Source organism: Chiloscyllium plagiosum, chromosome 19 (assembly GCF_004010195.1).
Source record: "Chiloscyllium plagiosum isolate BGI_BamShark_2017 chromosome 19, ASM401019v2, whole genome shotgun sequence".
Lineage (NCBI taxonomy): Eukaryota > Metazoa > Chordata > Chondrichthyes > Orectolobiformes > Hemiscylliidae > Chiloscyllium > Chiloscyllium plagiosum.
The window spans coordinates 35,396,782-35,417,861 of record NC_057728.1 but is presented as its reverse complement, the minus strand read 5'-3'; the positions used below and the strand labels follow the sequence as shown (position 1 = coordinate 35,417,861).

General features: G+C 39.6%; 1 protein-coding gene across 4 annotated transcripts in view; it reads right to left on the bottom strand.

Annotated features, from left to right (window-relative positions):
* mdfic (MyoD family inhibitor domain containing) overlaps window positions 1-16,584 on the bottom strand; it is a 51,149-nt gene extending 34,565 nt beyond the window's left edge. The window contains exons 1-3 of one of the 4 annotated variants that reach the window (XM_043709555.1): window positions 16,281-16,584; window positions 15,317-15,451; window positions 1,941-2,075 (exon numbers count right to left, since the gene is read on the bottom strand). In XM_043709555.1, the coding sequence (XP_043565490.1) occupies window positions 1,941-2,075; window positions 15,317-15,401 (220 nt within the window). In that variant the 5' untranslated portion in view covers window positions 15,402-15,451; window positions 16,281-16,584. Of the gene's footprint in view, window positions 1-1,940; window positions 2,076-15,316; window positions 15,452-15,727; window positions 15,855-15,905; window positions 16,255-16,280 lie in introns of those variants that run through there. The other 3 variants (XM_043709553.1, XM_043709557.1, XM_043709556.1) reach the window with 3 other exon arrangements.
* Between the last annotated feature and the right edge of the window lie 4,496 nt (window positions 16,585-21,080).

Sequence of the window (21,080 nt, the reverse complement as noted above, 5' to 3'; positions counted from 1 at the left end):
TCACTATCCTATCTACCTGCAACTCCACTTTCAAGGAGCTATGAACCTGCAGTCCAAGGTCTCTTTGTTCAGCAACACTCCCTAGGACCTTACCATTAAGTGTACAAGTCCTGCTAAGATTTGCTTTCCCAAAATGCAGCACCTCGCATTTATCTGAAATAAACTCCATCTGCCACTTCTCAGCCCATCAGCCCATCTGGTCCAGATCCTGTTGTAATCAGAGGTAACCTTCTCCGCTGTCCACTACACCTCCAATTTTGGTGTCATCTACAAACTTACTAACTGTACCTCTTATGCTCGCATCTAAATCTTTTATGTAAATGACAAAAAAGTAGAGGACCCAGCACCGATCCTTGTAGCACTCCACTGGTCACAGGCCTCCAATCTGAAAAATAACCCTCCACCACCACCCTCTGACTTCTACCTTTGAGCCAGTTCTGTATCCAAATGGCTAGTTCTCCCTGTATTCCATGAGATCTAACCTTGCTAAATCAGTCTCCCATGGGGAACCTTGTTGAACGCCTTACTGAAGTCCATATAAATCACATCAGGTTAGGAAAAATAAAAACATTGCACTAGAGAAACTCAGCATTTGTTGAGACAGAAACAGAATTAACAGAGTCCAATGATTCTTCTTTGGTAGTTATAATATACCTACAAACAAACACTGATTCAGTACTCGATTTCATCTGTCTCCTCCAGAGGCTCCCAACAGTGATGCCAGCCTTCATCCAATTTAGTTCATTTTACATAATATTGAGAAACAGCTGAAGGCACTGGATACTGCAATAACATTGTCCTCCGACAACTCCAGCAATAGTACTGAAGTCACGTGCTCCTAAACTAGTCCTGTCCCTGTTTACCAAACTATTCCAATAAAGCTACAACATCAGCATCTACCTGGCAGTGTGGAAAATTGTCACATCTGCCCTGTACACAGAAAGCAGGACAAATGCAATCCAGATAATTACCACCTCATCAGTTTACTCTTGATCATCATTAAAGTGATAGAATGGGTCACCAATAGTGCTTGCAAGCAACACCAGCAAAATGAGAGGGAGTGGAACCTGACAATGTGTCAAAATGACCATTTCCATTAGATTGGATTTCCTTTCAAGCATATATCAGAGAGGCTCCTAAAACCAGGCACTAGTTCCCTTGGATATGTCCATTATGGCTTTATATTTGTTGTAAGACTCCTTTACAAAAATAATTGCCAATGAGTAATAGCAGTAATAGGCCTTGCTGATCTCTCAACTTTGCTATCACATTTCCATTTTGCTTGACTAAAATTCAACAGTGGAGTTGGTTTTCAGAGAATACTTTCTAGAACTGGTTTCTAAAATAATTGTAATGATGATTAATTTAGGTAGATTTAATTGAAAAAAATACAAGCAAAGAGCAGAATATCAGATTTTGATTCAAAACTATGCTTTCCATATTGTAAGATGTACATACTAGTACAAATTTCCTTCCTAAATATTTTGACAGGGAACTGTGAGAAATGGAATTTATAGAATAGAACTGTTCTAAATCCTCAACAGAGAATGTGTACATTCAGACAGCAGCCAAGGAATTGTGAAATTATTCTGGCACACAATCATTTTTTCTTGTTCCTCAAAACAATGGCAACAAATCTGTAACGCAAATATCGTCATAAGTGCACTCAAGTTTGACAATATGCATGGTAATCAAAGTAGTGCTGGCTCAGCAAATACCTGTAGCAGTTGCGCAAACTGTTAATGCACTCAGACAGCGATCATTCTGTTAAAGCGATTCCCGTTGATTCATGTTACTTTACTGACATTATCACATTTGACACAAGTTAACTGTATGTCAATATTGCCACTCTGTGTAATTGTGGTATTATTGTAATACTGTCAGACAGCAATTTGTTCCAGAATGCACTACATTAGTCAAAAGACCTTCCATGCACTTACTTCTGATGAGGTCACCAGTAGTGTCATTCACCAGGGATGATGGGTGCTCTGCATCCTGATGTATGGGCCAGTTACCTGGTGAAGGTAAGTCCTCCCGCTGTTTTACTTCTCTCCCCTCATCATGTTTATTGGTATCTGAAAGAGGTAATTATTCAATGTTTACCTGAGCTCTCCAAATGATAAAACTATGTAAAATAGCATGTTTATTCCAGTTTATACGAACATGTTTTATGAACATGCTTCCTTTTTGCTGGCTATATGAGAAGATAAATATACTAGGGATTTCTCAAACATTTGAGCAAAAGTCATACAACCTAGTTACATTAGCAGGTTATACATTTTGTCTTAAATTTGATGGAAAATAACTTTACAAAATATCAAATGACAGACAACAGAACACACCTAGACAAAAAAAAGAAAATCAATGATAGAATCAAGAAATATTACCATAGGAAAGTAAAATAAAAAATTGTAAAAGCAACCTTATCAATCCTGAACAATGGTGGAATGGGCTACACAAGTGTCGGCATTGTCGATATGATAGCAACATAAACAACAAATAACAATCCTGAAGATTAAACCTCTGATTAACCACTTTTTTTTTTGAGGAAAGACAGTTCGATAAAATTCTATAATGCTTGCAATTTCAGACCAGAAAGACTGGGGATTTGGGGTGAACCCTGGGAGCAATAAAAAGTTTAAGGATAGATGGTAATAAATCATTTTTGAGAAGTTATGTCAGTAAATAGATAAAGATGAATGGGATGAATGAATATCTCCAAAGATTGATATTGAGAACCAAGCTGCTTTAATGTTCATTCAGCATCTGAGCACAACCTGGTCAAATTTTCAGATAACATGAATGGTGGAAAGGGTGGAAAGTAACTGCAAAGGATACAATTCAAGATCTAAACAAATGTTACGTAGAACATACTCAGAACATCAATAAAAAAGGTAAACTTGCAAGACAAATAATTATCAAGTAATACAAATATAAATATCAAATTGTGCTCAAATTGACGAAGGTGGAATTGAAAGAAATCTTGGGTTTTAGCAAACATTCAACTGACCTTATCACAGCTGGGCAGCTACCAACATAGCAAGTTGAATACAAAATGATAGTGGCAAAAGGACAGAAGACGTGCCTGCTTTAACTATAAAATGCTCTGGTCAGACAGTACCTTGAATGCTGTTACCCCATTATGTCAGTGAACAGGATACAATTACGTGCTAGAAGTGATTTAGTAACTAACTAAATATTAAATATTTTTCCTTACAATTCTGCAATAGGTAGCTTAACTTGGGGTCATTGAAGAACCACATAAAATCATAAAAGATAAATTTAGAACACAATTTCAAATTTCTACATGAAAGTAAGACAATGGGTTTAGCTTCAAAGTGAAGTGCAAATTTAGAAATGACATCAAGAAGTTCTTCTCCACATTAAATACCATGGATGGGGTTTTCAGGTTGAGAATTTGAGGCAAATTCCTTGAGATAATATGAAAACAGCTGGCTACCAATCTGGAAGTTACTGGGGTCTTCCTGGATGGATAAGCTACATTAGACTGCATGACAAATCATTTGTAATTTAATTGGGAATGTTCAACAAACCCCAAGACAGTTATGATTAATTCTTCCACATCTATGAAGACTTTTCTAGATCCTGTTTGCATGCTGGGGAACAAGTAATGCTGATTATCAGATATTGAAAACCTGTAAATCTCTGACATTCCAATTTTATATCCATTGTAATTATTCTACCTTTCTTTGTTGCAAACTACCAGGTTAATGCTGCTCCAGAACATTTTCAGCTTCACATTTAGCATCCTATATGACCTTGTTCCTCCACTGTCAAAGATTGCATGATGGGTATTATCATTTGAATTATTTATGCATTTTTTGGGCTGTGCCTCAAAATGGACACCCTTTAACTATCTCAATTTTACATTCTAACAATTCTCAAACATTTAAATGGCAAATTTAGCGTCACTATTGAGATAGCGTGTTTTAACTTTGGCTTATCTATTTTTTTTTAAAAGAAGAAAATCTGAGTACCTTAACAGATACTCTCAGAAAGGTTAATTCTATATTAAAATGCAATTATGCAAAGGGACAGTGAATTGAGCAATGACACTGTGAATACCACAAACACGGTTAGTCATGTGTGAAGATTTACTTATGTTCAGTGCAGACTCCTTTGGACGGTGTAGTAATGCACATTTTATGGAACCATGTTTTAGATTAAAAATCCTGCTATTGTATTTGCTTGTCAACTCATTTTTAATGCCTCTATCTGTCCATTATTCAACCAAATGGATGAGTTAACATTTCATTATTTTCCAACTCACCATGTGGCACATACACAGTTCAGTGGGTTGCTTATATCACTTCTTAAGAGACGGCAGGGCTAAATTAAAAAAAACTTAGATGATGATGTGTTACTGCTTTCACTAATTTGCTGCTATAAGCCACGATACAACTGAAAGCAGAGTTTGCTGTTACCAAGCTGCTGGCTGACCGGAGGCAGCTTACTGAAGGGAATTTGGAATTTAGAGCCACATTAATCACATGCATAAGGCCTGTTGACAAACTGGAAAAGAAACAAGAAGGATAGACAACTGGAAGGAGTGGGTGGCAGTAATGGTGTGGCACAACTGCAGTGGTAACTAATCAAGAAATGGAGGACTGGTAAATGTGTGTGGGAGAAGAGAAGGAGAGCCAGAAGTAACAATTCTCAAGAATTTTTGATGGTGATGTTTTAATGTCTGTTGGTTACATTATTAATAGTCTTGATTCTTGAATGATGTGGGCTAGGCATCCTAAATGTACAAAAATATTCTTTTATTTACATATACAAAGTTTAGTGCAGGTGCAAACTCTGTACGTTTTTTTCTACTTCAAAATATCATGTAGGTCTTCTGCCCTACAGATACGATTTGGAGGTGTCGGTGCTGGACTAGGTTGTACAAAAGTTAAAAATCACACAACATCAGGTTATAGTCCAACAGGTTTATCTGGAAACACTAGCTTTTGGAGTGCTGTTCCTTCATCAGGTGGTCGTGGAGTATAAGATCTTAAGACACAGAATTTATAGTATAAGTTTAGAGTGCAATTCAAATGAAATTATACATTGAAAAAGACTTGGATTGTTTGTTAAGTCGCTCATCTTTTAGAATGACCAAGTTGGTTTCAGTTCTTTCATACGTAAATCCCAGAACTTTTTATTTAAAAAGTTACATTCTCAGGTGACACCCTACAGATAGTCAATTTCTACTCTCATTCTGCTCGGATTACTTCATGCCTGCTTGCCACGCAGAAAACAGATAAAACCCCACCAAAGGTAGAGGGTACTATATTGATGCAGATGCACGCAGAGAAAACAGGGAACCTTTGTTAAAAAGACATTATGATAACATATTAGTCAGACTAATCAATCAATTGGCTCATATTAACAAGTCCGCTTATAAGTTTTTCTTAGTGACATATTTCGATTCAGGAGGACTTTTGCATTTCTTTTTTGCTAAAGATGCTCTTCTTTCTGTGGGGAAACATCCTCCAGCACAGCAATCAGGAAAACAATGTCCCTGGAGGATCACTAAATTGCAAGCACATTTCTGTCACTAACTGACAAGAAAATTCACTCACACATGCTAGAATTTGTCCAGGCAAACTACTACTGTCATGACCAATTATGAAAATTGTTTGTCAAAAAAGGTAGACAGAAAAGAGAAATTAGAATTTAGAAAATTGTTCTGAGGAAGGGTCATCAGACCAGAAACTTTAACCCTGATTTCTCTTCACACTTGCTGCCAGATCTGCTGAGCTTTTCCAGCAATTTCTGTCTTTGTTTCTGTTTACAGCATCAGCAGTTCTTTCAGATTTTAACAATTAGAATTCCTTAAGACAGGACACATTTTTATGTTCAGACTTGTGTATGACATTCAGAATTTGTTGTTTAAATACACTTCATTACTATGAACCTACCCCTATAAGTACAAGTATCATGAACTTTTTTTAAAAAGCTGAAAATTCTGGAAAGACTTATCAGGTCGGGCAGCAACTGGGGAGAGAAAAACAGAATGAACCTTTCAAATCAAGAACCTTCTGTTCAATCATGAATACTGCCAGCATTTTGCTTCTGTTTCAAATTAGCTCTCTCACTGGTGTTTGATGAAGCTACACAATAATGGAGTCATGAGTGACACTGTGTCCCTGCCACCAGAATTCATAAGGACTCAGCAAAACGGGGGATAAAAAAGACCTTAAATCTTCAAGAATTGTTTTCATAAAGCAACCAACTGGTCTTGGCAAACTGCTGTTGTCAGTGAGCAATGTTTTGTGAAGTTCTCAGGGAGAAATGAGTTGGAGTTAAATTCTTCCATATCAGCTAAAACAAATGCCCCATGCTAACCGAGTATAAATAAACATCAGCCTATATTATGTTGACACAGGAACTTGGTAGAGAGCCAGCAGTCCATCCATTGGACAGACCTAAGACATATCCCAGATCCACAAAGAGGCCTTCCCAAGAATTTTCAATCCTTGACATTTAAAAATATCAAGTTGTGTTTATGAACATAAATGGTGTCCTATAGAATTGTGTTTTCACAATTTGGAGCAGCTGGCAGAGCCAGCGGGCAGCACAGTCAAAATGGAAACAAAATGCAATGAATGGAATATTCAAAAGAAAGCAAACAGTGTAGAATCCTCTACATTCCTGACTAACAAAGTAACACTCAAAAAATTTTAGGATGGCACAGGCAATAATTTAGAACAACTGACCTACTCACTCATTTACAACATTAGAATGGTAAAGCCTGAAAATGAAAACATGGTGGGAGTAGGAAAAACCAAAAACTAAAGCTCTCTAATCACCCTCACAAATCTCACTCCCAGAGATGAATAGAACTACTCCCTTCCAGAAGGTTGTGTGGCATCACTCTCATGCTGAACGAGATGGATTTTGGACAGACCTGGCAATTCCTGACTGGGCATTCATGGAGCACTCTGAGAAACCAGCAGCAGCAGAGTCAGACCCAAAGATGCAATCTGTATCCATGACTCAATATATCCATCATGCTCCCAGCTGGAGATCAACCCTTGTATAATGAAGAGTGCAGGAACAGCACCAGGCAGATCTACAAATAAAATATTAACCTGATGGAGCTAAGCACAGGATTACTTGCCCGCCAAGAGGTGCAAGCGACACGTGATATGCTAGGCTAAAGTTATTCCACAAACAATAGACCCCAATTTATCTCTGCAGTCCTGCCGCAGTCTCAAATGGTGCCGGGAAATTAACTACCAGAAGTAGGTGGCTCCACAAACATTCCCATCCTCCTTGATGGGGGAAACCAGCATGTTAGTACAGAAGATAGGGGCTGAAGGGTTTGCACCCACCTTCAGCCAGAAATGCCAATTGGACCAAGCCATCTCAAGCAAACAAAACAGATATTGCTGGAGAAATGCAGCAGTCTGGTAGCATCTGTAAGAAGAATGCAGTGTTAGCCTTTCAAGTCCAGTAACTCCTCATCAGGACCTTATCAGTCCCATTAAGGTAGTATTTGAAAGAGTGTGGTGAATTTGGAGTCAATGGGAAGCAGTGGTCAATGGTAAAAAACTATGTTTGCTGGACTTATGCTTGACAAAACGAAGATGCTGGAGGTTGTTCGAGATACTGATCTCTGCTCCAGGATCTCTCTGCAGGAGTTCCTCAAGGTCATGTGGTAGGTTGAACCATCTTCAGTGACCATCCCTCCATCAAAAATTCAGAGGTGGGGACATTTGCACAAATTTCAGCAGCATTTATGATTCCTCAGATACTGAAGCAGTCCGTGTCAAAATGCAGCAAGACCTGGACAACATTCAGGCCTCAACTGCCAGGCATTGACCATTTCCAACAAGAGGTAATCTAATCATCTCACTTTGACATTCAATGGCATCATCATCATTAAATCCCCCAAGATCAACATCCTGGAGGTTACATTTGACCAGGAACTGAACCAGACAAGCCATACATGTGGCTATGAGAACAAGTCAGGGGCTGGGAATACTGCGGTGAGTCCCTCACCTCTGAGCACTTGAGAGCCAATCCACCATCTACAAGTCACAAGTCAGGTGTGTGATGGAATTCTCCCCCCTTGCCTGGATGAGTGCAGCTCCAATGACATTCAAGAAGCTTGACACTATCCAGGACATAGCAGTTCACTTAATTGGAACCACTTCTAATACCTTTAAATATTCATACCCTCTTCCACCAACCCACAATGTGACAGTGATGTGTACCATGCACGTAATAACTCACCAAGGCTTTTTAAACGCCATGTTACAAACCAACAACCTCTACCTACTAGAAGGACAAAGGACAACATCACCACCCTGAATTCCATTCCAAGCCATGCACCATCCTGACTTGGACCAATAGATTTTTCCTCCTCTGCTATTGAGTCAAATTCCTGGAACTACTTTACGAACAGCAATGTGGGCATTCCAACACCAGATAAACAATAGCTGCTCATCACTTCCTTCCCAACGACAATTAAAGTTGGGCAATAAATGCTAACCTTGTCAACGAAGGCCATTTGGCCTTAAGTCAATTTTTTACAAGTGTTATTTTGACAGAGGAAACTTCTAAGAGCCAGAAAGAAATGTGCACTTGGGTATAAATATACAGAAGACCTGATAAATCATCATTCAATCAACAGCATTTAAATCCTGATGCTCCAGCAGTCATGTAACAATCCGCCCTTTCTGATATCAGGAACATGTGCTCTCACCTTCTGGGGCTCATGCGAGCCAATGTTATGCTGATATTTTCACTGATTGTGGATAAAAATCACTCTAGTATTTATTTATAAACAACCACAAGTGATTACGTAGGCAGTACTGCTTCCACCATTATACTGATGTTAAAGTATATATTATTGGACAAATAGAACCTTGTGGAGAACTAAATGAGAATGCTGTGAAGGTTTCTTCACTCCTGGATAAGATTAACATCTTGGTGCCCCCATCAACTGATTTGCAGGAATATTAAAGAGCACAGTGAACACAAAGCATTTGTGAACAATTTCTATTTGTCTTACAGGTTTCAAAGTGAGGTTACATTGTTACATTGTTTCAAAGTGAGATGGCCAATTTAGTGCCAGGTCCAATCATTTCAATTTATTCAATTGCATCACCAGAGAGACTTGTGGTCTGACCAGCTTTTTTTACCCCTGAAATGTCAATCTGGATGTCGAAGGCTGAGACAAGGGAAAATAAAAAAGGGAAATAAAGAAAATATGACTCTGACTCTAAATAGCAAAGATATTAAACAAATAATTTGTGACCTTCTTCATAGCAGAGGATATAAAGAATTCCTGACATACTGCAGAATCATGAGCCAATTGAGAGTGAAGCAGAGAAAAAGAGGTAGGTAACAGGAAGGGCTAAAGAAAAGGAAAAGGAGAAATTAATGGGCATCAAAGTTGACCCAACGAAGCAATCTGATCACCTAAATCCTGGGATTCTAAAAGAGGTGATTACAGGAATACTGGATGCAGTAGTGGTGATCTTCCAAAATTCCCTAGATTCTGGAATTGTTCCTATGGATTAGTAGGTGGCAAATGTAACATAGAGAGTCAAGAGCAAGGCAGCAACAGACAGACAGCACACCATGGACTGCATACCAATTAGCCTGACATCAGCCATGAGCAAAATTCTGGAAATTCTCAGAGAAGTGATAACATAGAACATAACAGCTCATTCAGGCCCTTCGGCCCTCAACGTTACGTCGACCTGTGAAACCAATCTAAAACCGATCTAACCTACACTATCCCATTATCATCCATATGTTTATCCAATGGTCGTTTAAATGCCCTTACTGTTGGCAAGTCCACTACTGCTGCAGGGAGGGCATTCCATGCCCTTACTACTCTCAGAGTAAAGAACCTACCACGGACATCTGTCCAATATCTATCACTTCTCAGTTTAAAGCGATGCCCCCTCATGCTAGCCATCATCATCTGAGGAAAAAGGCCCCCACTGTCCACCTTATCTAATCCTCTAATCATCTTGTATGCCTCCATTAAGTCATGTGTTAACCTTCTTCTTTCTAGCAAAAATAGCCTCCAGTCCCTCAGCCTTTCTTCTTAAAACCTTCCCTCCATACCTGGCAACACCCTGGTAAATCTCCTCTGCACTCTCTCCAATGCTTCCACATCCTTCGTATAGTGCAGCGACAAAAACTGTATGCAATACTCCAAGTGCGACCTCACCAGAGTTTTGCACAGCTGCAACATGACTTCATGGCTCCAAAACTCAATCCCTCTACCAATAAAAACTAACACACTGTACACCTTCTTAACAACCCTATCAACCTGGTGGCAACTTTGAGGGATCTATGCACATGGACACAGAGATCTTTCTGCTCATCCACACTACCAAGAATCTTACCATTAGCCCAGTACTCTGTATTCCTGTTGAGCCTTCCAAAGTGAATCACCACACTGCTCCATATTAAACTCCACTTGCCACCTCTCAGCCCAGCTCTGCAGCTTATCTACGTCCAGGTGTAACCTGCAACATCCTTCCACACTGTTCATAACTTCACCAATTTTAGCGTCATTCGCAAATTCACTAATTCATCCTTCTATGCCCTCATCCAGGTCATTTATAAAAATGACAAATAGCAGTGAGCCCAAAACAGATCCTTGCAGTACTCCACTACGAAGTGAACTCCAGGATGAACATTTCCATTCAACCACCACTCTGTCTTCTAGCCAATTTCTGATCCAAACCGCTAAATCACCCTCAATCCCATGCCTCTATTTTCTGCAATAGTCTAATGTGGGGAATCTTATCAAATGCTTTACTGAAATCCATATACATCACATCAACTGCTTTACCCTCATCTACCTGTTTGGTCACCTTCTCAAAGAATTCAATAAGATTTGAGAGGCACAATCTATCCTTCACAAAGCTATGCTGACTACCTAATTAAATTATTCCTTTCTAGATAATTATAAATCCTTTCCAAAACTTTGCCCACAGTAGAAGTAAGGCACACTGGTCTATAATTTCCACGGTTGTCTCTGCCCCTTCTTGAAGAAAGGAGCAACATTTGCTATCCTCTAGTCTTCTGGCAGTATTCCTATAGACAATGACGACATAAAGATCAAAGTCGAAGGCTCTGTAATCTCCTCCGTGGCTTCCCAGAGAATCTTAGGATAAATCCCATCAGGCCCAGGGGACTTAACTAATTTCACGCTTTCCAGAATTGCTAGCACCTCCTCCTTATGAACTTCAATCCCTTCTAGTCTAATTGCCGGTTTCTCAGTATTCTCCTCTACAACACTGATGAAAAATATTCATTTAGCACCTTTCCTATCTCTTGGATCAATTTCCTACTACTGTCCTTGACTGGCCGTAATCTTACCCTAGTCATTCTTTATTTCCTGACATACCTATAGAAAGTTTTAGGGTTTTTTTCTTGATCCTAACTGCCAAAGACTTTTCATGTCCCCTCTTAGCTCTTCTGTGCTCTCTCTTTAGGTCCTTCCTGGCAGACTTGTAACTCTCAGCACCCTTGCTGAGCTTTCACATCTCATCTTTACATAAACCTCCTTCTTCCTCTTGACAGGAGATTCAACTTCTTTAATAAACCATATTTCCCTCTCGCAACCACTTCCTCCCTGCCCGAACAGGGGGTATATGCTTATCAAGGACACGCAGGAACTGTTCCTTGAACTTGCACCACATTCCAATTGCGATCATCCCCTGCAGTTTCCTTCCCCATCCTATGCATCCTAAAAATTGCCTAATCGTATGTAAGTGCTTTTCCCTCAGCTATAACTCTTGCCCTGCGGTATATACCTATCCCTTTCCATCGCTAGAGTAAACATAACCGAATTGTGGTCACTATCACCAAAGTGCACACCTACCTCCAAATCTAACACCTGGCCTGTTTCATTACCCAGTTCCAAATCCAACAGGACATCTAAATATATGACTTGGTGAAGTCAACATGGTTTTATGAAAAGGAAATCAATTTGATATCTCTGATGGATGTTTTAGATAGATGAGCCAGCAGGGCAAGTTAAAAGAGCCACTAGGTGTGACATATTCACATTTTGAAAGGCACTTGACAAAATGCCACAGAAAAGTATGTTGCACACAAGATAATATTTCATGACATAGGGATATTATATTTTCACAACTGGAAGATTGATTAAAGGATAAAAACCAACCAAGAACAAAAAGGGTCATTTTCAGATTGACTGGTTACAAATGGGATGCCGCAAGGATCACTGCTGGGGCCTCAGTAAGCAGGTGGGCAAGAAGATAATACACGGAGTATAAATTATGAAGGCAAGGTCATTCATTTTGAGAGGAAGTTTTTTTTCTCCAAAATGGTTCAGAACTATGAAATGTTGGTTAAATGGCATGGACAGAGGGTATTAACTGTCATGTATTTTTTTAAAAAAATTACAAAGTGAACATGTATATACATCAAACAATGAGAAATGGAAATAGTAGATTAGTCTTTATTATGAGAGGTTTAGAGTATTAATAAAGAAATCTTGCTACAATTGTGCAGCGTTTTGGCACATTCCCAATCAAAGTACTATTTGTATTTTTGATCTTAGCAACTACGAATCCCATGGCCCGAGAAAGGCCTCAAAAGATTACAAAGGTTCATGAGATTGCTTCTTGGGATATGAAGATTGCCTCTTGATGAGAGACATTTTTGAGGGAAGTGGCAGACATTATGAAGGTGTTTTTTTCTCTACGGCTGGAGAGTCTACAACTACGGGACATAGCCTGACACTATGGCCATTCTGGTCCATGATAAAGAAGAATTTTTGTTCAAACCTGACAATATTTGGAAATCTCTACCCTACAGTGTTCAGTTGTTGACTGTATTCAAAGCAGAAATCAATAGTTTATTGGGGTTGGAAACTGGAGTGGAATTTGAGAACCATAATGTTATTACATGGCAAAGCAGGTTCAAGGGGCATTATGGCCTACTCCTGTTGCTTTGTTCTTAACTGGAGACCATAATTTTTATTGAATTTAACAATTAGAAACTGGAGAAACAATTTCTGTACTCAGAAGAGTGTTAAGAGTGAGAGACCCAGTACCACGTTATGTGGTCAAAATGTTTTAGCAGAGACGTATATAAAGGGAAGCTAAATAAAAGTACGAGGGAGATAGGAAAAGAAGAATATGTTGCTCAATTGGGATGAAGTAGAATGGGAGCAGTCTAATGCTGAGCATTAGAAGCTAATTGAAATATTTTGGCACAGAAACCTCTTTGTAATTCTATAAACTTCATTTAAGTTTGTAGAGGTGAAAGGACAGTGAGCTAAACATCTGTACCATTAATTACACCCAGCTTAATGTAAGGTGAAAATTTAAAAACCTTTAAATCTCATCTGAAAAACAAATGCATAATATAAACGCAAGTTAACATGGGTAGATGTTCCAAAGCAAGTTAGAGTATTAAATACAATTTAATATTAAACCACATAAGGAGATATTAAGGACAACAATCAAAAGATCTGGTTGAGGAGAAAGATTTAAGGAACATCTTAAAGGTGTATTGAAAAGTAGAGAGGTTTGGATGGAGAGGGAAGTTTCAGTGCTGAAGGTATCAGTGGCTGAATGTATGGTTATTAGTGATGGAGTGATTAAAATCTGGTTTGTGCGAGAGAAGAATTGAAGCAGCACAGATATCTCAAAGAATTGAGTGACTGGGGAGGAAGCTGAAGGGGAACTGCTAAGGACATCCATAGGGCTTTGAGAACAAAGATAGGAATTATTTGTCTTGAAGTAAACAGTACTGACAGTTAAACAGAGCTTTGTTCAACACAGGCAGTGGAGTTTTGGTTGAGCTTGAGTTTATGGAGGTGGAAGATGAGAAGCTAGCAAGTAGGCATCACGTGGGAGTTTCAGTAGTAAACAAGCTGCGGTCTCACTTCAGTCATGTAATATTACGACAAGTGGTCTTGGTGATCATGTGGATTTGTGTCTGAAAGTTAATTCACAGTCTAATGTAACACTGCAGTTGTGCACTGTTTTCTCCAGGTTCAGGCAGTTGTCAAGACCAAGAACACAGTTCACGGTAAGGGCTAAATACATTAGTTTAGATGTCCCAATAAAAATGAAAACAAATCACTTTGTAGTTTCTACGCCTAGAAAATAGCAGAATCGTCAATTTCATAACATCCAAGGCATGTTAAACCCTTGCTCCCCTTGCTAATAAATTAAACTCATTTTATTTTAGCATTCGTATCAAATAGTACACTTTCACTGACATCAAATTTAACAGTTCTAGCAATTGGTTTCATGTTTGCTAACAATTTAATAATAAGGCCATTTCATTACTTAAAGACAGAAGCAATTCAGTAAGTCTACAGTTCACAACAATTGAAGGGTTTAAAATAAACAAACAATAGAAGGATGACAGAAATAGCTGTCCAGCACATAATTCACAATGAATTGCCAAAATTAAGCTTTTGGCTACTGATCAGGTGACACACCCGAGCATCAATTTCATATGCCCAGCAATCTCTCTAGTGTTTATTTAATTTTCATATAAAATTCCTTATCTAACTGGGTGGTTTTAGCTAGAGAAGGATATGATAAGATATGGATAACATTAAAAGCAAATCCTAAAGGAAATTATTTAAAAGGAAAAGAAAGGTCAATTTCCACAACATGAATTTCAAGTAAGAGACTTTTATACATAGTTTGATATATTGATTGTCACAGCATTTTTTTAATTTACTAAATTTCAATGTATATCTTATACACAGAAAGAATTCCTTCAAGAACCAAAAATATTGTTTAGATTTTACTATGTAGATAATAAATATTTCAAAATGATACTAATATTGAAACTTAAGGATGCACTTTTTTGGAATGCAAATCACTTTCAGGTACACAACTAACAGTGTAAGTCTGAAAGCCAATAACTGTACTCAGGTGTGAGGTACCTCAGTTTGAATACTCAAATTCTTCAGTGAGAATATAATTTGATCATCTGAAACAAGCCAAAGACTTGGGGAAACTTATAAAAGAGCAACAACAGGATTTCAAACTTGAACATACTCCCAAAACCAATTGTAGGTTAGTTGCATATTTTAAAAGCTCAAGTCTCAACTAACATCCTGAAACAAAACATCAATCATTTGTATATCTACAAGTATGAAAGCTTGGTACTTTTTTTAAGTTTGATAGATAAGAAGTAACATTAGTGAGTAAAGTGCTTCTAATCAATTCCTATTGTCAAAACTATGCATAATTTGTATTGAGTATTAGATTTCGTTCCAGCTGAATTCCCCAACTGTATGAGGTTGCTGGAGTTTTAAAACCCGAAGTTTCCTTACCATCAGTGTGAAGTAAAAGACTGTTTTCACTAAAAATGTCCTCTTCTGGCCCTTCAGGCCTTGGAGGTTCTTTCACCCGGGACATCTGCCAAGCAGCTCACTCAGGCACAGATGCCAGAAACGGAACCAGCAATCCTAGGAAATGCAAGGAGAAAATCTCAAAACTACAAAAGCAGCAGACCATAAACATATACAAAAACTGCATTTAGTCCTTTATTTAATTTCTAAAATTACTTTGACATCTCCATCGTAAACTATTATTTGAACTACGTCAACAGTTGTTCCAAATCTTTTTTTAAAAATAATACATGAAATATAGTTTTCCTTGAACGAAAGCAATTTCAGAGAAAAGCATGTATTATTTATATTGCACTCAGATTCTTAGCCCTATAGTTTCCTTGGGTTACGTACCTGCAAACCATCCCCAACCTTTACTTTATTCGAAGGTGATTTGGTTATATCAATCAACAAAAAAAAAGTTCAAGTATCCAAACGACACCACTCGGTTACTTTCTGCAGCCCAGACCCTGTTCTACGAGGACTGAATGAAGCCGGATAGCCAAGCTGCGAGTAAACTTGCTATACTTACATTACTCCTCTGCAACTCATTTCTTCACAAGAGAGGCATTTTTTTCCCTCTCCCTTTTTCACCCCAGACCACAGTTTTCATCATTTCCGGATGCCAATGGTATTCAGCGCTGGAGTAGGGCCATTGAGAAGTGCAGGGTCCACACGGCCGCCGCTCACAATTGTCTTTAACTCAATCAAATCTCTTACTTTACATTTGACTCTTAATCTGATGTATTTGTATTTTGACTTACTTCCGATATATGCCAAATTGTAGTCAAATATGTTTCGAAACCAAAATAAGATTCAGACCGCCTTTCTTTAAAAGCTCCAGCCAAAGAACAAAATATTATTCGGGTTTATTGCATTGATACAGTAAAACAGCTGATTCATTTACCAGATTTAACAGTCCTATGACATCTCGAAGCGTGTTGTGATATGACACAGCGTCCATCGGTTAACGCCCAGATAAACTCAAGGATCATGAAGGGACTGTGTTTCGATGTTTTCATTTGAAACTTTAGCAGGAGTTAACCACTGGGTGGGATAGGCGGCGGCACACATAACTTCTTTTTTCATTCAGTTCTGCACTTTGAACGTATGCCTCGCAATGCCGTTTACATTATGAAACTACATACAACTCACTCAAAGCACCTCTATACGCAGATAGTGGCCAAAACTCTTCCAAACCAAACGTTTGGTTTCATCCTCTTATCTGTTCTCTTTACGTGCAGCTGCATGACTGAGATAAAGGTAACCTTCCCTCCCCCTCTCACCAACAAGAAAATTCCACTGCTTATCTCCAAACATTGCAATTACAACATTTAAAAAGCCATCAGGATGGATAAATGAACAAGAGGGGTTTAAAGGGATATGGGCCAAAAGCTGGCAAATGGAACTAGACTGACGTTCAGCATGGACGAGTTGGACGGAAGGGTGTGTTTCCATGCTGAATGGCTCTATGACTTTGTTCAACTTATTTTCTGTATCATGTTTGATGAATTTAGACACTTAGACTGCCACATAACAGTGGTCTGCTCAGAGGGAAGATTCTCTGATTTTTTTAATAATACTTGGAAATGAACTTATTGATTTTACTGGACGTCTATTTTGAATATACAAATTGGATGACAACGTAATATACGACATTGCAAAATTAAAACTTGCCCAAATGGCATGTAAAGGGAAGGCCAGACGCTGGGGTTCAGGTACATAACTCTTTGAAATTTGCATCACAGGTAGAATGGGTGGTTAAGAAGGCGTTTAGCACACTTGCCTTCATTGCTCAGACCTTTGAGTATGGAGTTGGGACATCATGTTGAGGTTGTACGGGAAATTGGTAAGGCCTCTGCTGAAGTAATGTGTGCAGTTCTGGTTGCCTTGTTATGGGAAGGATATTATTAAACTGGAGAGGGTTCAGGGTGTGCCAGGAATGGAAGTTATGACACATAAAAATAGACTGAATGTTGCCAGGCATGGAAGGGTTGAGTTATAAAGAAAGGTTTGACACGCTGAGACATTTTTATTGGAGCTTTGGAGATTCAGAGGTGACCTTACCGAAGTTTATAGAATATTAATGGGTTGTCTTTTCCCTGGGATTATGTTCGGCATGGACTGGATGGATCAAAAGATCTATTTCTGTGCTGCATGACTATGACTGGGATTTCTGTTTTCACTGGAGCATAGGAGACTGAGGTTTATAAAATCATGAGGTACAAGACAAGGGTCTTTTCCCTGGAATGGGGACATTCAAAACTGAGGGGTAAATTTTTAAGATGAGAGGAGGAAGATTTAAAAAGGACTGGAGGGACAATGTTTTTTAAATGGAAAGTGATTCATGTACATAGAACATTACAGCGCAGTACAGGCCCTTCAGCCCTCAATGTTGCGCTGCCCTGTGAAACCAATCTGAAGCCTATCTAACCTACACTATTCCATTCTCATCCATATGCCTGTCCAATGACCATTTAAATGCCTTTAAAGTTGGCGAGTCTACAATTTTTGCAGGCAGTGTGTTCCACGCCTCTACTACTCTGAGTAAATAAGCTACCTCTGACATCTGTCCTATATATGAAACACCCCTCAATTTAAAGCTATGTCCCCTTGTGCTAGCCATCATCATCCTAGGAAAAAGGCTCACACTATCCACCTGGTCTAACCCTCTGATTATCCTGTATGTCTCAATTAAGTCACCTCTCAACCTTCTCTCTAATGAAAACAGCCTCAGATCCCTCAACCTTTCCTTGTAAGACCTTCCCTCCATACCAGGCAATATCCTCATCAATCTCCTCTGAACCCTTTCCAAAGCTTCCACATCCTTCCTCTTATGGGGTAACCAGAACTGTATGCAATACTCCAAATGTGGCCGCACCAGAGTTTTGTGCAGCTGCAGCATGACCTTGTGCCTCCGAAACTCAATCCCTCTGCCAATAAAAGTGAACATACAACATGCTTTCTTAACAACCCTATCAACCTGGGTGGCAACTTTGAGGAATCTCTGTCCATGGACACAGAGATCTCTCTGCTCATCTAGACTACCAAGAATTTTAACATTAGCTCAGTACTCTGCATTCCTGTTACTCCTTCCAAAGTGAATCACTTCAGACTTTTCTGCATTAAACTCCATTTGCCACCTCTCAGTCCAGCGCTGCAACTTATCTATGTCCCTCTGTAACCTGCAACATCCTTCAGCACTATCCACAACTGTATTGACCTTAGTGTAGTCCGCAAATTTACTAATCCATCCTTCTATGCCCTCATCCAGATCATTCATAAAAATGACAAACAGTGGCCACAAAACAGATCATTGCAGTACACTACTAGTAACTGAACTCCAGGATGAACATTTCCCATCAACCACCACACTTTGTCTTCTTTCAGCTATGCAATTTCTGATCCAAACTGCTAAATCACCCTCAATTCCATGCCTCCATATTTTGTGCAGTAGCCTACTATGGGGAATCTTATCAAACACCTTACTGAAATCCATATACAATACATTAATGGCTTTAACCTCATCCTGTTTGGTCACCTTCTCAAAGAACTCAATAAGATTTGTGAGGCATGACCTACCCTTCACAAAACTGTGTTGACTATCTCTAATCAACTTATTCCTTATTCCTACCTTCCCGATGGGCGTCTGGTACTCGCTGTTACTCCTCCCACTGCAACTGCCACTGAGAAAATGAAGCTGTGCACGGAATGAACTGCCAGAGAAAGTGATGGATGCAAGTACAGTTAGAACATTTAAAAGGACATTTGGATAAGTTCATGAATAGGAAAGGTTTGTAAGAATATCAACCTAGCAGGTGGGGCTAGTTTAGATTGGGAACATCGTCTCTGTGGACTGGTTGGACCAGTCTGTTTCAATGCTGTGTGAATCGTTAACTAAGTTGGGGAGGGAGACTTGCAGGTATGGTTCAAAGGGCTACGTTTTGAGGAGACCTTTGAAATAATGTGACCACACCAATATGTCTTCAGTGTTACTGCCATGTACTTGGAGAAGGTATTAGGGAACTGCAGCTGGAGCTGGATGAACTTCGAATCATTTGGGAGGCGAAGAGTGTTATTGAGAGGAGTTACAGGGAGGTAGTCACACATCAGGTAAAAGAAGAGGATACGTGGGTTACTGTCAGGGGTGGAAAGGGAAGTGGCAGGCAGTGCAGGGATCACCTGTGGCCGTTCCCCTCAACAACAAGTATCCTGTTTTGGATACTGTTGTGGGGGGTTGGGGGGCGGTGAAACTTATCAGGGGTAAACAATGGGGCACAGGCCTCTGGCACAGAGTCTATCTCTGTTGCTCAGAAGAGAAGGGGGAAGAGGAGCAGAGCATTAGTCATTGGGGACTCCATAGTTAGGGGGACACATAGAAGGTTCGGTGGGAATGAGAGAGACTCACGGTTGGTGTGTTGCCTCCCAGGTGCCAGGGTTCATGATGTCTCTGATTGTGTTTTCGGGATTCTTGATGGGGAGGGGGAGAAGCCCCAAGTCATGGTCCACATAGGCTCCAATGACAAAGGTAGGAAGCAGAAATTCAGGAAGCTGGGATGGAAGTTTAGTGCTAGAACAAACAAAGTTGTTATCTTGGTTTGTTGCCCATGCCACATGCTAGCAAAATGAGGAATAGGAAGAAAGAGGAGTTGAACACATGGCTACAGGGATGGTGCAGGAGGGAGGGTTTTGGATTCCTGGATAATTGGGGCTCTTTTTGGGGTAGGTGGGATCTCTACAAACAGGATGGTCTTCACTTGAACCAGAGGGATACAAATATCCTGGGGGGGGCAGGGGGAGAGGAGTTTGCTAATGCTCTTCAGGTGGGTTTAAGCTAATTCAGCAGGGGGATTGGAACCTGAATTGTTGTTTGCTTATATGGGAGGATGAGGGTAGTGAAGTCAGAACTAAGATTTCAAGATCTCAAGAAGGCACTGGCAGCAAGAAGTTGGTTTGAAGTGTGTATACTTCAATGCTAGGGTCATCCAGAATAAGGTGAGTGAACTTGCAGCATGGGTTGGTACCTGGGATTTCGATGTTTTGGCCATTTCAGAGACATAGGTAGAGCAAGGACAGGAATGGTTATCGCAGGTTCTGGGATTTGGATGTTTCAGTAAGAATAGAGAAGATGGTAAAAGAAGGGGTGTTGTGGCACTGTTAGTCAAGGACAGTATTATGGTTGGAGAAAGGACATTTAAGGACTCCTCTACTGAGGCAGTATAGGCTGAGGTTGGAAACAGGAAAGGAGAGGTCACCCTGTTGGGAGTTTTCTATAGGCCTCCAAATAGTTGCAGAGATGTAGAGAATAGGATAGCAAAGGTGATCTTCAAAAGGAGCAAAGGTGACAGGGTAGTTGTTATGGGGGAACTTCAACTTTCCAAATATTGACTGGGATTACTATAGTTCAAATACTTCAGATGGGTCAGTTTTTGTCCAATGTGTGCAGGAGGGTTTCCTGACACAATATGTAGACAGACCAACAAGGGGCAAGGTCACATTAGATATGCTACTGAGTAGTGAACCTGGCCAGGTGTTAGATTTGGAGGTCGGTAAGCACGTTGGTGATAGTGACCACAAATCAGTTATGTTTACTTTAGCGATGGAAAGGGATAGGTATACACTGGAGGGCAATAGCTACAGCTGGAGGAAAGGCAATTACAATGCAAGTAGACAAAATTTAGGATGCATAGGATGGGCACAATTGAAA